Source organism: Lycorma delicatula, chromosome 1, assembly GCF_047948215.1.
Source record: "Lycorma delicatula isolate Av1 chromosome 1, ASM4794821v1, whole genome shotgun sequence".
Classification (NCBI taxonomy): Eukaryota; Metazoa; Arthropoda; class Insecta; order Hemiptera; family Fulgoridae; genus Lycorma; species Lycorma delicatula.
The window spans coordinates 88,946,208-88,963,508 of record NC_134455.1 but is presented as its reverse complement, the minus strand read 5'-3'; the positions used below and the strand labels follow the sequence as shown (position 1 = coordinate 88,963,508).

Genomic DNA, 17,301 nt, shown 5'->3' with positions numbered 1-17,301 from the left:
TTATTATCAGTCACGTATTTTTTATTACAAGTGTTGCATGGACTATGTTACTGTGTATTTAAATGCTTTTGTATATCTCTCTCTCTCTCTCTCTCTCTCTGAAAGGTGTGGCCTACCCATTTGTCCAATTCAAAAATTAAGACAATAATATGTAAATGATGTTATATTATACACAATCAACAGAAACTTCTAACTTTCAAATAAAACAGTTAACAATCATCACCTTAACAATATGCTCTTGTACACTTTCAGGTTCACTGCTTCCCAACAAAGCAAGCAATTCATCATCAGATATAAAAAAAAAACGTGGAAATGCATTTCGTTTACTATCAAGATAATCATTTAGTGATTTTTGACATTTATCAAATCCAAAAACAAGAGCTTTCAAATCTGTCAATCTGTTAGGTAGTAAACATTGTTCTGATACAATTGGTTTCTTAGCTGTTTCAAACATTATCTGTAACAAAAAGGAAATTATGATATATTGTTTAAAATAAATATTTATATCTATGGCATTTTGTTACATATATTCATTCATACACTATTATTTTTAATTTAATTAAAATTTTTATTATACCCTTTACAAGTAGCAGGTTGGGTGTTAAGTAGTATTCAGCATTCTGCTATAATATCAGGTTAATCAGCATTTTTTATTGTTCATTGTTTTCACCCTTCCTGCAAAATCTTCACCCACAAAATACTATGAACAATTACTATGCATGTATTATATAAAATTATTTATAACAATAAGTATCAAAATAATATTCATATTTTTGAATTTATAATAGTTTAAAAAAATACTAAGTTTTCTTAATATTTTTCTAAGTTGTTTCTTGCTAATATTTGCATATGTATTATATGTAGTAAAAGCTTTATATTGTTAAATTTTAAATATAAATTTTATATAAAACATTTTTCACTGATTTTGGGATTTGCACATTTACTTTTGGTCATGTTAAGTAGGAATGATGGATAATCAATGTAAATGGTTCTTCAGAATCACACACGGTTTAACAGTATGTTTCTCTAGACAATTTTAGAAGTACAGATTTGTCCATTTGGTTAAGTTTGGGAAGAGATATAATGTTTATTTGTATTGTTCATTACTAGTTTAAAATTTACTTCTCAAGAGGACAATCTTTTGGTCAAGATAAACATTTTTATGTAGATATTCTGTTTTTTTTTTTCTATTTGCATTATGACATAAGAAACATCCTATTAAAATTTTCATAGATTTAGATTTTTCATTTTCTTACCGTAAAATGGTAAGAAAATAAATATAGGGATGGATAAAGGGGTATATGACATATGGATGCATCTCAAATATTCTCTTCCTTGTAATTGTCAACCTCACCTTCTCACGTTGCAATTAAGCCTTGTGTGCAACAAGCACACAACAGGGTGCACCATGCAGATGCACCCTATTGTTACCGACAAGGCTCTGACAACTGAGCAACTCACAGTATAAGGAGTTCCTCTCTACCAAGGGCCAAGGTCTCTTTGGAGAGCAGATGAGCAGGTAAAGGTACAGGGCAAACTCTTGCTCTTGGGGTAGGAAAGTACCTCTAAAGGTGGAAGAAGCCACCTAGGTGGTCAAGGAATAGAATGGGGAAGGCAACAGGAAATCACCCCCATTAAAGATCCCATTGGATGTCCCTAGTATCATAGCTCAAGATGGAGGCTTCTTTAGCTAAATTGTCCGGAGGTAAAATAGTCCACCAACTGGATCTTCGGAGATGGACGAACTAGAGAGGCCTTTACTTCGATCAAGTACAAACATCAGAAGAGAATAGGAACTTCAATGTGCAACAATGCAACAGGCAGGGAAATTGAAGAATGTTAAGTTGAAAATGGAGAAATTAAAAATGGATATCTTGGGAGTTGCACAGATGAGATGGCCTAGTCATGGAGACTTTTGGAGTGGACAGTATGGAATAATACTCATGGGAATTGCCGAAAACAAACCAGGATATGGAAGAGTAGGCATAATTCTCAACAAAAAATTAGGAAATAATGTAAAGGGTTATGTGCAATACAATAAGCGAATTACTCTAGAATTGCCTATTATTGCCTAGAACTATTCTCAGAATTGTCACTAAACCAAAGGACACCATGATAGTGCAGGTATAAATGCCTACAACCAAAGAAGAAGATGAAGAAGTGGAGAAAGTGAATGAAGAGTTAGGTAATTTAATACAGAATATCAGAGGGGAAGAGAATTTGATCATACTGGGAGATTGGTATTCTAATGTTGAGGAAGGATGTGAGAAGAGGGTTGTAGGGAATTATGGACTTTGGGAGAAAGACCCATAGAATTTTACACAAAATACAATTCAATTTCAAACATTATTTAAGCATCATCCAAGGCAAAAATATACATGGAAAGCTCCTGGGGACGTAAAGAGAGCACAAATGGATTATATTTTAGTGCAGGAAAGGTACAGAAATCAAGTAAAGGACAGCAGAAGTTATCCTGAGGCAGATGCAAATAGTGACCATAATTTAGTCATAATGTGCTCTGAGTTAAAATTCAAATGTTTAGGTGCAACAGTAGAAAGGAATCATTGGAATGTTAAGAAATTAAAAGATGAAGCAGTTCATAGTATGCATATGGCAGAAATGGAGAAAGTTACTGAAGCCATACAAACAAAAGAACAACTGGATGTTGAACAGAAATGAAACAAAATAAAAAGGCTATTCTGAATACAACAGAAAAAGTAATTGGGAGAAAAACACATGAAAAGAGGAAGGAATGAATTAGTGAAGAAGTTGAGTTGATCAATGAAAGAAGAGAGTACAAAAATGCAATAGATGAGGAAGGATGAGCAAGTTACAAGGAATTAAGGAATAAAATAAATAGGAAAGCAAGACAGGATAAAGAAAAATCCCTAAAAAACAACTGTAAAGATATAAACAATTGTATGAAAGTGTGACAGATTGATAAAGCCTATGGAGACATTTAAAAGTTCTTCAGTGTAAGGAAAGTAAAAACCATGAGTATAATGGATAGAGTGAAAAATTATATATGATGAAGAAAAAATTGCAGAACAATAGAAAGAGTATTTGGAATGGTTGTATTAGTGGTGGCAATCACATTTTAACAATAGAAGAGGTATTGGAAGGACTACCAGAGGAACTGGGGGAATCAATAATGGAGGAAGAGTTCACAAAGGCATTACATGAATTGAGGGATGAAAGGTGCCAGGAATGGACAACATACCAGGAGAACTCTTGAAAAGGACTGGTGAAAAAATAAAAAAAGAACTATATAAGTTGCCCAGTTAATGCATTACAATACCATTACCAAAGAAAACAAAAGCCCAATCATATGAGCAATATAGAACACTGAGACATGTCATGCATCAATGATAAATAAAATTATCCAAAAGAGAATAGAAGAGAAAGCAGAAGGGCTGCTAACAGAAGACCAATTTGGATTTAGAAAGGTGATAAAAACAAAAGAAGTGATTTTAGCACTAAGGCAAGTAGTAGAGAAACAACTGAAGAAAGGTAAAACAACTTTCATATCATTTGTAGACCTGGAAAAGCATTCAACAGTGTAAATTGGAACATCTTGTTCATCAATTGAATTGGATAACTATTAGCAACAGGGAATGAAGGATTATTTACAGTATTTATCAAAATGAAATGGGAATAATTTTCTGTGGAAACAAAAAAGAAGAAGCAGACATTAAAAAAGGGGTGTGACAGGGCTGTACACTGCCTCCTTATTTGTTCAACTTATACATACAAGAGGCCTTTGATAGAATTTAAGAGAAAGAGAGTGTAGGTATAAAGATCCAGGAAGAAGTTGACATCCAGGAAAGTTGATCCAGGAAGAAGGTCCAGGAAGGAGTTGACATGTTAAGATTTGCAGACAATATAATTGCAGAAAGCAAAGAGAGACTTGTAACAAATTTTAACTGTTATGGATAGGGTACTGAAAGAAGAACTTCACATGTGTATTAACAGTCATAAAACCAAAATCCTGGTATGCACCAAGAACAGGATGAATAGAACAACAATAAAACTGAGGGGTGAGACTATTCAGGAAATAGAAGAGTTTAAATATTTAATAAGTAAAATAACAGGTAATGGAAGAAGCAACAAAGAAATACTGAGTTGAATACACCAGGCAAAGAATGCCTTTAACATAAAGAAAAACCTTTTTACACAAATAATATAAGTCTTGAGTTGAGAAAAAAATTACTGAGAGCATTTGTGTGCAGTATTGCATTGTATGGAAGCAAGTCATGGACAATTTGAGAAAAGGAAAAGAGGAGAGTTTTGGCTTTTGAAGTAAGGTATTACAGAGGGATGATAAACTGGATAGAAATATAAATTGGATGAAGAACGTGTCAAACAAGCAAGTATAAAAGAGAGTTAACAAAGAGAGAAGCTTCTTTAAGCAATTAAAATCAGGAGCTCAGCTAACAGGACACATTCTTAGGCACCAGAGTTTGGTTAAGAGGGGGATAGGAGGACAGATGGAAGGGAGAAATTGTAGTGGAAGGCCTCGGTTGGAGTTCATAAAACATATAATTGATGATATGAACAGTGATTCTTACTGGGAGCTAAAGAGAAAGGCTGATAAGCGAGACTGGAGAGCTGCTGCCAACCACCCTATGGCTTTTACCCAAAGATGAAGACTGTAAACATTACTTGTGATAAAAATTACACTTTTTACTTCCTTGTACAAAGTAAAGGAAATATTGTGATTGAGAAATATTTCGTTTCCATATTTCAATGGAAATATCCATTTTAACCATCCCTGAATCCATTTTGACTAGTTTCAGCGTATGTATGTATTTTGCGTAACTCAAAAACGATTAGCCATAGGATGTTAACATTTTGGATTTAGCACTGTTGTAACATCAGGTTGGGGCACCTCCGTTTTTATTACAATTGAAATATTTTGATCTTAATGGGAAGGCATATCGTTTTGAATCAGACTTCATCGTTTTGTTTTTTTTAAATTTAAATATATATTTAATAATATTAACCCATGATTGTAAAAAAGTTTTACAATAAATAATAATTCAATGAATACAAAAAAAATGAAAAAAATTATTAGTACTGAAATAAAATGGTACTTAAATTATTAGTACTTAAATGAAATGAAATTTTATGTACTTTTAAAAATGTGTAAATATAATTTAATAGGCATTACATATGTGTATATGTAATAGATTTGGTGAAACATCTGATTATTTAATATTAATTGAAAATTATAGTTTAGAAACATATTATTTTTGGATTTTCTAGTTCAATTTCTGTTTAATTTTATTTAATTATTCTGGAATTTCTGTTTAATTTTATCTACATTAAAGTTAATTATAGAGTGACTGAAAAATAGATCCTCACAAGAACAACATATACACTGAGGCATATATCTCAATTCTTTAATTAATTGCAAAAAAATTCTTATCTTTTAGTTCATTACTCTTCTGATATTGTCGGACAATATTCTCCCTAAGTTGGAGTTGATCATCATTTTGTTTATTTGCTTTTTGTTGCCAATCCATTTAATCGCTCTTTGGTTTGATATAATTTTTCTCATCTTAATTTGTGTACACGTTCTCTAGTTTTCAAATTTTCTCTCTCTATTTTCATCATCCTCTCTTAATCTTTTTATTCTTTCCTTGGTCTTAATGTTTTCTTCCTCTTTATATTTACTATCTTCTCTTTATCTTTTTATTCTTACTTTGATTTTAACATTTTCTTCCCCTTCATATTCATCTTGTGATTTTTTGAGACATATTTCTTCATGTTATCTTTCTTTTTCCTGTATGATAAACTTTTGTTTATACAACACACCAGAAATTTAAACTATTTTTTATCAGCAACTCACAAAGATACGAATAAAACTGATCTAGTAAAATGAGTAATAAAGGGACTTTTACCCTATCCTAATGTTTTGTGTAAGATTGTTGAATTAATAATTGTATAAATATTTGATATTAATAAACTATCTATCAAAGAATTGGAGGATCGTATCTCACTTTCAAATGAAATTAGTTTAAATGAAGTAAAGCAAAAAATGTATACTAGTAATTCAATAGGCATATAAGGAAGAATGTGGTGTCCACATCAAATTTTTTTACTTTGATAATATCGTAATAAATATATTTAAAATTAAATCTGTCGATTTATTTTTAAGCTTTTTATATAATTTTTTTTACAGAACTGATTCAATTTTGACCTTTTGATTTATCACCACTTTAGGAATGAATTAGGTTGTTGTAGTTAAGATCTACTGATCATACAAATGCATAAATTTGGATTGAACTATATAAAATAATATATTTATGGTAATAAGAAATGGGTTAAAATATATGTAAACATTAATTTGAATATATCTTAACCCTCAACAATCTCAATCTTAACAATCACATTATGAATGATGTGAAAAAAATCACTAATATAATAGCATGATTTTAAATACAGATGCCAAATACACATATGTATTTTACCTTTCTGTATAGTTTGTCAAGCTCATCAAATTTCTTGGTTTCTTCAGGCAACTGTGTTCTTATATCACCAACTATAAAAATTCCTTCAAGATAAAGCCATCTAGACTGTGCCGCAAGCCATGTTTCCAATACTTCAGCAATAATGGCTAAATTTTTTTCCCACTTTTGTATAGTACCTAAAAATGGTCCCACGAATCTATAACAAAGAAGAACATTAGTTTTAAATTTATAATCCTAAAGCCCTATTTTAAAAGCACTACCCAAAATTCATAAAATAGATATGCCCATGAGACCTCTAATAAATAGTATTAATTCAGCCATCTATCTAAAAAGTAAATTTTTATCAAACACTTTAAAAGAATATATCATAATCGATAATAAATACAATTTAAAAATGGATATGAATTAGTAGATATAATTAATACAATTAACATAGCACAACTAAACTCATAACACTAGATATAAAAGAGACCAATAAAACCATTGATATAATTAATAACACCTTAACAAAATTAAAAATAGACAACATAGTACACAAAATAAATAAAATTATGCATCAAATACAACTACTTTGAATACAATAATAAATATTATCAACAAGAGAATGGTCTTATCACCACTCTCATCCATATTAGTTAACATTTTTATGAACAAGTTAGAAAATAATTTACATAAAATTTTTGTAACATCAAACTTTATTACATAAGAGATACGTACAAGACATTAATTATATATAATCAACAATATAATGATGAAGAAAACAAAATAATCAATGAAATGAATTCTTTACAAAACTATATCAAATTTGATAACTCGAGAAAACAACAATAGCATAAATTCTTTAAACCTAAAAATTATAACTAATTAGATATTGACGTTTATAGGAAACCTACCAAATAAGACACAGTAATCCATAATAACTCATTTCATCCTTGGAATCATAAAATTTTTACATTTAATACATAATTTATAGAGCATTACAATATAATATAAATTTAAAAAATGAATTAAATAATATTAAATACATCGCTACAACAAATTGATAATTTAATAAATAAATTATATAATAAAATAAAGCACAAAATATGTATAAAAGATAAAATAAAGTTAACTAATAATATAAACGGAAATGAATATACTAAAACCAAATATAATATGAATTATAGAAAGTTCAACAAAATTTTTAAATCAATCGGATTAAAAACTGCTTACGTGACCAACAGTAAAATAACAAAATATAAAAATAATGCAGATCCTTCTAAATCAATAAAAAACAATGATAAATTTAATCCAGATAAACAGGATATATATAGTTTAAAATGCACAGACTGCGATTTAAAATACACTGGCATGATTAGTTCATTTTCAATCAGAATCAAAGAGCACATTAAATTGTATAAATAAAGGTTATATATAAAATAATATAAAAGATTACATAAAATATACATATAAATAAAGGTTATATATAAAAGATTACATAAAATATACATATAAATAAAGGTTACAAAGAAAAACTGAATTTTGCTAAAACACATTCTAAAATCACATTGCTAAAAATCATAATTACGACCCAGACAATTTCATTAATATATTTCATTATTCCAATAAAATATATAAAACTAATATTCTGGGAAAATTTCATATATCTAAATAATAACAGACTGATAAATGAGCAAACGAAATTTGATAATGACATTTTATTCAAATAAATATTGAATAATTGTTGACTTTTACGTTGGCCAAACTGATCCTCTCCCTCAACTGTACATAACAATTGAGACCATGATACGGACTAGACATACTACGTTGACAATTTTAACATACATGACGATCAATTGTTATCTACATAAAAAAATTTATATAATAAATATGTGAAGTTTTATTTATTATCACATACATAATAACTTAGTGTGTTCCTAATGATGGAAATTACTTTCTAATAATTGTTGGTAAGTGGTTTATATATTAATTATAATTCTATATTGTACCAATGGGCCATGTTAAATCAAAAACATATACTAAAATTCTGAAATTAGTTTAAAGCACGATAAATTTGATATTTATTTTGATGAATCTGAACAATAAATGGCAACTGAAAGATTAAAATTACAAAAACTTTCAACCATTACAAAAAAATTTTACAGAAAAAAGTAAAATATTAACCCAACCAAATATACTGAGCGAGAAAATTAATAATGAATTTATAACAGCTCATTAACTATTCAAGCCTAAAATCAGAAATAATAGCTCCAACTACAAAGAATAATAACTAAAATGTTAATTTTTATGTTTTAAATAGTCACTTACCATGCTTAAAGAACTGCAGGATTTTATTACATTTGGAAAGTTTTTAAATAAATTTTACTTTAAATTTCAAGTAAAAAAAATATTCATACAAAAGTAAAGATTTGATTGCCATAATCAGTAAAAAAAAGTAATAATAATAATAAATACTATGTAAAGTATAAAAACTTCTGAAACAACAAACTGAACCAGTTTTATAAATAAAAAATGTTTTATTGAAAAGTTTCACTAATAATAATTATTATTATTATTATTATTGTAATAGTATGTTGTAGTAATATATATCATTAGTTGTTTGATGTTAATAATTGTACAACTACTTTGCAAACATAAACAAACTACACTAAAAATTAAACTTTACAGCTGAATACAAACATAATAAACAAAAAAATTTTCTTGAACTCATGCAAGAGATTAATCACAAAAAGAGACCCACAAAAACAACTTCAAAATGTACAGAAATTCAACAACAGAGCCTCACATTCACAACATTTCAAACCAATTAATATCACATAAAACTAACTGCCTCTACAAGTTGATCCTCAAACTACTTAACACACTGATGTCATTTGAAATAAGCACAAAACTCATAACTGTAAAACACACTAAGCACACCAAACTAATGTAACAATACACTTACTGATACATTCATACAATAAATAAAAACAAAGATAAATGAAGCAAGAAACACATTACATTAAGATAAATTATAAAAAAGGACAAAGATTTTTTTTTTTTATTTGAAAGTAATATAGCCTTCAGAACAATACATAAAAAATCATTACATGAAGACACATCACCAAACAAATACAATATCCCCAGAATATATAAACAATACTTTCCAACTGCACAATATTCTACATTGGTCAAACAGGAAGTTGCTTTAAATATACATGAACATTTGTATGCCTTCTATAGCAACATTTGGCAGGTATCTTCCAAATCACAAATCAATCAAATCTTCTTTTGTGGCCAAAGAATGTCAATTTAGTTCATATTACTCTTGTTCTAATATGTAGAATATTGACAATCATTATCAAACATAATTGTCAAATAAAGAAATATACTACCTTTGTATTTCTCCTCTCAACACTGTCTCAGTTTCAAGATAGGAGCACCCATCATGTTGCTGTAGAACCTGAACCTGTACAACTGCGCAATGATATCAGTATGGAAATAGAGACCTTCCATAGCATTGTTACAAAGAAAACAATTTTATTAGCTACAGATAGGGGAGACAGTCAGCTCAAGTGACAATCATACAACAAAACGTCAAACTTCAAATGTCATTTGTAATATACAAAATACACTACAGGGATGTATGTTGTGTATTTTTGTTCATTCTGTATTGCTAACTATGCAATTACACCCAAGACTATATACAACCAATCATAATTGTACCTGTATTATAAACACTACAATTTATGTATAATTAAAACATTATGCATTTAATATCTTAAGCAAAGCAAGGAAATTTTGTTATTGCTACAATTAATATTCCAATAATTGTAATAAAAGTAAGAGAATCTATCATCAATATAAATACTCAAAAGTTTATAAAATATATACTTACTGAGAACCAACCATGCTTTGTAAATTCATGGAATTATCATCTAAAAGCTGCATTATATCATTAACTTCACCAAGAATATAACCACGATCTTCAGTGCCTTTCATATGAGGATGAATTTGCAGATTTGTAGTAGTCCATGTCTAAAAATATTTTTAAATATAAATAAAATTCAACTTTTTCATCTTTTTTTTATAATAGACACTTAAATCAAGCTTCAATAAATTAAAATTAAACACACACCATAAACTACAAAACAACATATATAAATAAATTACTAATGTCACAAACATAAGTCTCCATGATAATCAATCAATAAAAGCAGGTTTTATCATGTTTAGCTCCATTAGTCATTCTTTCTTCATAAATCCTTGGTAATAGAGCAATATGACATTAAGATTCCCCTCGATAATATAATTAACTCTTTCTTTACTGCTTATTTCCTCTTTGTTATAGTACTGATCAATTAGATCATTCATCATTAATTCTGATTTATTGATTTCAAAAATCTGTTCTTGCAGTTTTCTTCTTCTTCTTTTTCTTCTGGTTAGTTCATCATTATATTATTTATCTATTATAAAATTTTAATTCAACTTCCAGTGCATTATACTTAAGCTTGCAATACAATTTTATTAATTTTTTTTTTTTAGTAGGTTTAATACATGCAACACATCTAGATTCCAAGTGAAATCATAGCTTTTAAAGCCTGTAAACAATCAATAATGTAAAGTTTCTTTTTTATTATACAATTTTTCTAATTCTAAGTAATTATTGTTCAATTCTTATAAAACATGCTAATGTACAAAAATTTTAATTTTGATGTCACTTCTGGAGGTCATGTTCCATCATAATATTGTCACATGTTCATGGCTCAATCAGGATATTGAAAGACCAACAATTAAAAATGTTTATATAATTACAATGTATTACTACTTTAAGAACAAAATAAAAAAATAATAAAAAAATTATTATTATTTGTTATAGAAATAATAAAAATAATAATGACAATAATAAGCAACAAACAACAATAATAATAATGACAAAAATAATAATCAATAAATTTGTACAAAATAGAATTTCAAATAAGGACAGGATTTATTTACAGGTAGCCCAACCATAAAAACTAGACATAGTCCCACTGACAAAAGTCATTATAATGACTGCCAACCTAAACACCTTTAACAACTAGTATTGTACTCATATTAACTACTAGGTAAGACAAGTCTAAGTTCATTCACTGCAAATACCTTTCCTATTTACAAATAAAACTACCCTAACTATTTATGAATGAATTTAGTACTTATGTCTTTCACTACTTGTCTGTCAGCAACTCACCTAACTTCCTGCAATCACCACTGTCCACACTGGAATGCTTGTGATGTTACGTCAAACACACCATTCATCACTGCATGCATAATCTAGCTTCTTACTCACTTCTAACTACTTGCGTAATACTCATCTTAACTCGTTGGTCTCTGAGCATTTATAATTGTTATCTTCTTGATCTGCAGTTCCTTAACTGTTGAAGTGTGAGAATTATTGTCCACGTTCTTACATTTTTCCATAAATTGATATTCTGGTTTGGTAACTCTTCTCGTCAAACAACAGCTGTTGCAGGCGTGCCATGGGCAGCATTACAAAGAATGATTGTTAAATGGACCTGTTAGCCTTAGAAAAAGGATCCCTTCTGAATTCCTTTCATTGCTATTTTCTACTACTTTCTTCTTAATTGGGAGGGATCCGTTACTCAGGTCCATTATACTGGTCTTGTTACCATATCTATAATCCTAGCACGTATCTTGTTGAACCTCCAACTGTGTTGTTCCAAACATCTTTCAACTGTTATAACTCAGACTGAAGACCAATATACATTTCTCTCTATATTAAAATTATTTATATTTATGTTTATCAAACTTATTTTTATTCTGCACTTCTGCTTCAGTCTTTTCAATCATTTTCACTGGGATACTTTGTTTGGCCCCCAGGAAAAATCAATTATTTCCCGCTTCTTCTTCTCCTCCAAATGCTCGCTTAAATCTCATTACTTATTACACAAATTTTTGTTTGTTTTAATCTCTTGTTTATAAATCTTTATTTCTACCCAATTTTTTACTAATAGTTTCTGCCATTTTTCTCAACTTCCATTTTCTTCGTTAATGAAACTTTATTTTTTTCAAGGTGAATGACTCCAGATTCCATAATTATTGCTGAATTTGACTTACTATTATCCGCATTTCTGTTATAAACCATCTGGCATATAAAATCTAGTGGATACAAATTATCAGAAGTGGTCTGTGCAGTTACAATTAACATTGCTAATTCTTTTCTTGTGTAATTGCTGTTTGATCAGCCATGTAGACATGCCATGTAACTTTTTCTTTTTCTAAGGAGTGTATATAACCTTAATGCTTTCTTGTGGAAGGTAATGGGCAATTTTTATATTATACTTTTATCTAAATAAAATAAGGAACAATGTTTAAACAATTCAATTAGTGCCGGTAATTTACATAATTAAATAAAAGATAAATTTGGAGTTAAAATTTAGAATTTTATTCCATTTGATGCTACATGTTAAAATAAAATGAAATTTTATTTGTGATTTTTTAAAAATATTTAAAATACTTGCCAATTTTTGGTTAAACAACAGTCACTAATAAAGTTAAAAATTAACCACCTTTAATCTGTTACACAGAAATAAGAATTTAAACAATGAATTGTTTTTTAAATAATTTTTATCATTTAACACATTGAGAAGCAAAAATATTAAATCAATTTCCAATTGTGATGGACTCTGCACAAAGTACAAATTGATTAAAATTTTGAATCACAAGATTCAAAATCTGAGTTTTCTCTATGACTTCAAAGTACAACTTTCTGTTAAAGTGTCTCTATGTTGATTCAACTGCTGTTGTTGATTTGCCTTAGTTTATATATTTATTTTCAGTATGACAGGATATACTTTAACACTAAAAAAATTTAAATATAAAATGGTCATGACTCAATTTCATTTACTTCTTGTGACACTGTAATTAAAATGATAAAATGCCATGTAGGATAATCTAGTTTCAAACTATATTTTTAAACAAAAGCATTCATGCTTTTAAGTTTTGAGGTGATGGAAATATACCTTTTCTATAGAAAATGTTGCCAAGAATCATGCTAAACAGGACTTACAAGGTGTCATTATATTTAAGAAATCATTTTTATTACATTATTTACTAATATCACTCAGTGGAATATGAGAAGATTACCAGGAGTTAAAAATATTTTATTTATTAATTAATATATTATTTAATAGTATATACCAGTGGTGTTCGTAAAAGTCAGTTCAGGGTTTTGAAACCACTAGCAGTCATATAAATGTGCTGTTTAAGAAACTATTTTCTATCTAGAGATAGACCAAAGTTTTATTTTTATTAATTTTAATGAATTCTAAATTTAATTTACATTGCAGATAAGTATATATGTAAAATTTCAACTCAGAAGGTTCTATAAATCATGGATAAGAAAATGTTAAAATATACTTAAAACTGATTGTGCTCATCTTAAATATTAATATTCCAGATATTTTCTTTAGAAACACTGAATTTTTTCTTGCCTGAGCATTTTCTACCAACTAATTACATGTTAAGTAATTGCCAATACTGTATCTGGCAATTTAGTTTAAAATCAATGCACAGTAGACAACTTTTATGTTATATAATGTAACTATTCTAATTCCATAATAAAAATGAATTTACTGTTAAAATAAGATATATTAAAATGTGTAGGTAATAAAGGTAGGACAATAACACACAAAGCCTAAACCAAAAACACCTGGAATAATCTTCATGGTAAAGTATTAAAACATAGTCTAATATTGTATTAATTTCAAATTTATTTCTTAAAAAGTAAAATTTTAATTATTATAAATAACTAATTAGTATAAAATACTATACAAATTCTCTAAGTGTGAATTTGATACAAGTAAAAAAATATTTGTGGCATTTTTTTAGCACTGCATACTTAATACAGAGTAACTTTTCTGTATATTTAGTCAGATGGAAATGTTTAATCTTAGGAAAAAATCAAAATAAAACTGGTCTTAGAAGGTCTAGAATAACGTAATTTTAATAAAAGTCATCTTCTGCAGGGATGGAGAAGTTTGAATGTGACTTAAAACTTTTTTTAAATTGATACATTTTTAACATGTCCATGATGGCTTGTGAAAAAAATAAATTCACATGAGTAGGTGAGCTAGTTTAATCGTACATCATTTTACAGTTTTAATTCAGCAATTTTTAAAAATTTAGTCCATTTATAAAAATCTGAAAAAATGTATACACAAATATATCGAATGAACATTTTTTTTTTTTTTTTGCTGAAATAGGTTACCCAAAATTTCAGAACAGTTTAACATATTTATGTCACACACAATAACAGCTTATCCTCAGCAAAGAAGGGCACAGTTGGTTATTAAATTACTCAAATTTTATGTTAATTTATATTACCACAAAAAAAATAATACACACATAAAATAATTTTTATAATATAACAAATTATTTTATCTGTTTTATTTAATACTAATGGGTTCTATTTATATTTATTTATTTTTAGGTACAAGGAAAAACAACTACTTACATTAACAATTTCCTTGACAACTTTTTCAATAGTTAATTCTTTTACAGCAATAGCAATAATTTCTTGACAAATATCTTGGTAACGATCTAACTCCATTTCAAACATATTTTGAAGAGTAAAACTATCAGGTGACATATCAAAATGAACACCTAAAAAATTATAAGAATGTTTTATTTGCTTACTATGCATTAAACAGAAATACAGTATTGCTTAAAATCTCTGCTGGCATTAAGTTCATTTGTCGCGGTTCTTATACTCCCCCATACCTTCCATGTAAGTTATTTCATCAGAAAAACTTTTTCAATGTATTAATTTTAAATTTTTTTGTTGAAATATAGATAATTGCATCATTCAATAAAGAATATGTAAATAAAATAATAATCACCCATTTTTACATTTTCTTTTGTTTAGGGTTAAGGCAAATGAGATTTTTATTCTGTTTCTAATACAACCTGCTGCAGGGACTGCAGTATGCAAATTAGTTACATGTAAAAATGTTATCTTGATCTGGATTTTCAAACCTAGAACTTCTGAATGAAGTTTCTAGTTTTTTTTTATTTTCTACTTATCTGGCTTGGAGGTTAGAAAATTAAATATCTACTTACATTTTCTTAATTACTCTCCACAGAGATCTCTTATGTCAGTTTCATTATATAAAGTAAAACCCACATTAAATTCCACAGAATTTAATCTATTTCCTAATTCCTACTAATTACCTAATTACCATTCAAAATTATTTATTTTTTATAAAAAGATAAAAACTAAATTAATAATGTTACTGTAAATACTGAACTAAAATGGATAAGGTAGAAAAGTTTTGTTCAATAAATGCTTACACATTCATTCTCTTAAAATACCCAAATTACATTTGTATTTTCCATGACAAATTTTGATAAAAAAAAACTTTTGTTAAAATGAAAATGTTATCAAAATAAAAATATGACAAACAAATGGATTATCTACCAAAAATATTAAGTGTTACATTATAGGTACTCTAAATCAACTCTTAATCTCTCTTTTTTAATTATGTATTATAACACTGAAACAAAAATTTCTCCCAAAGCTAAAAAAGTCCCAAACATTAATTTTTAAATCATCTTTTGGCTATATGAACATTATATATTTATCCATCAATAAAGTTACTAACTATTTTATAATAATCATTCCCAAAATGACACTGATATAAGATAATAACTTCAAACAACAAGCAACATCAAATAAAAATTGATGATAAATCAAAAGTTGGATAATGAAAAAAAAATTGTATTGTCATTCAACAAAAAAGTAAGGTATTACTTTTGTTGTTTACTTTATTTTTTACTGCAAAAAATAGATATTAAAACAACAATACTTATTCAGTGAAATCTGTAATCTTTATTCCACATTTTTTCCCTATACAACACTACAATAATTTAGTAGCTTTCATACAAAGTATATTTCAAATTTTACCAGTTAAAATATTTTTATACACAAGGACCTGATAAATGATCTAATGGTTCTGTAATGTTGTAAAATTAGCATCACTGTCTGTCAATATTTGAAGTAATTGCTGATAGCTATGTCCATTCATACTAACTTAGGTTGGTTGGGTAAACATCAAGAGCTTTACTTATTTAAACATATCTGAAAAATAATGCTGAAAAATAATATAGTGTTTATGTTTTAGATAATAACACAGATTGAATGCAACATTTCTACCATGAATATATTTTCTCTGGCTAAATAACTTTAGAAACATTGGTGTGCTAAAAAAAAATAATCTACAAGGCAAATATATTAAAATGTAAGGAGATAAGATCTTACAATTCATCAACAATACAAAAGTATGACTGTAAATGATGATTGAATGCCATTGACAAGATATCCAACAGAGCTTCATGCAAGGCAATTTTCAAAAACATTTTCAGAGGTTTTTTCAAAAATGAAACTTATTTTTATATTCCACGATATGAAAATAAGCAACATTTTCTCTATTAGTCTAAGAATAACCCATGGGAATTTCACCGATAACCTTATGGTGAACATTAACCTGTATGATGTACAGTTTAAAAGTTTGTAATGGTAGCCACATATTTCTTTGAGAAAAATCAATTGGTAATTTTTTATTATCCTCAATTGTATGATTTTTACAACCAGAACTTGAACTGATTATCAACAACTTTAGCTCCTTCAAGATAATACCACAATCCATATGATAAGAGCTGTTGTAGACATTCTCAGCGGATTTTTTCTGAGCCTCTTTATTTCACAACACTGTGGTACTCCGTGACCTGTGGATCATCTATAAGTTTGTCATGTGGAATCACTAAAATTTGACTGCATTCAAGGATGTTA

The 17,301-nt window shown here is 27.9% G+C and overlaps 1 protein-coding gene across 1 annotated transcript in view; it reads right to left on the bottom strand.

Annotated features, from left to right (window-relative positions):
• Dhc98D (Dynein heavy chain at 89D) overlaps window positions 1-17,301 on the bottom strand; it is a 392,049-nt gene that overhangs the window by 213,345 nt on the left and 161,403 nt on the right. The window contains exons 28-31 of the mRNA XM_075354119.1: window positions 14,968-15,116; window positions 10,351-10,490; window positions 6,474-6,669; window positions 224-457 (exon numbers count right to left, since the gene is read on the bottom strand). Of these exons, the coding sequence (XP_075210234.1) occupies window positions 224-457; window positions 6,474-6,669; window positions 10,351-10,490; window positions 14,968-15,116 (719 nt within the window). The remainder of the gene's footprint in view (window positions 1-223; window positions 458-6,473; window positions 6,670-10,350; window positions 10,491-14,967; window positions 15,117-17,301) is intronic.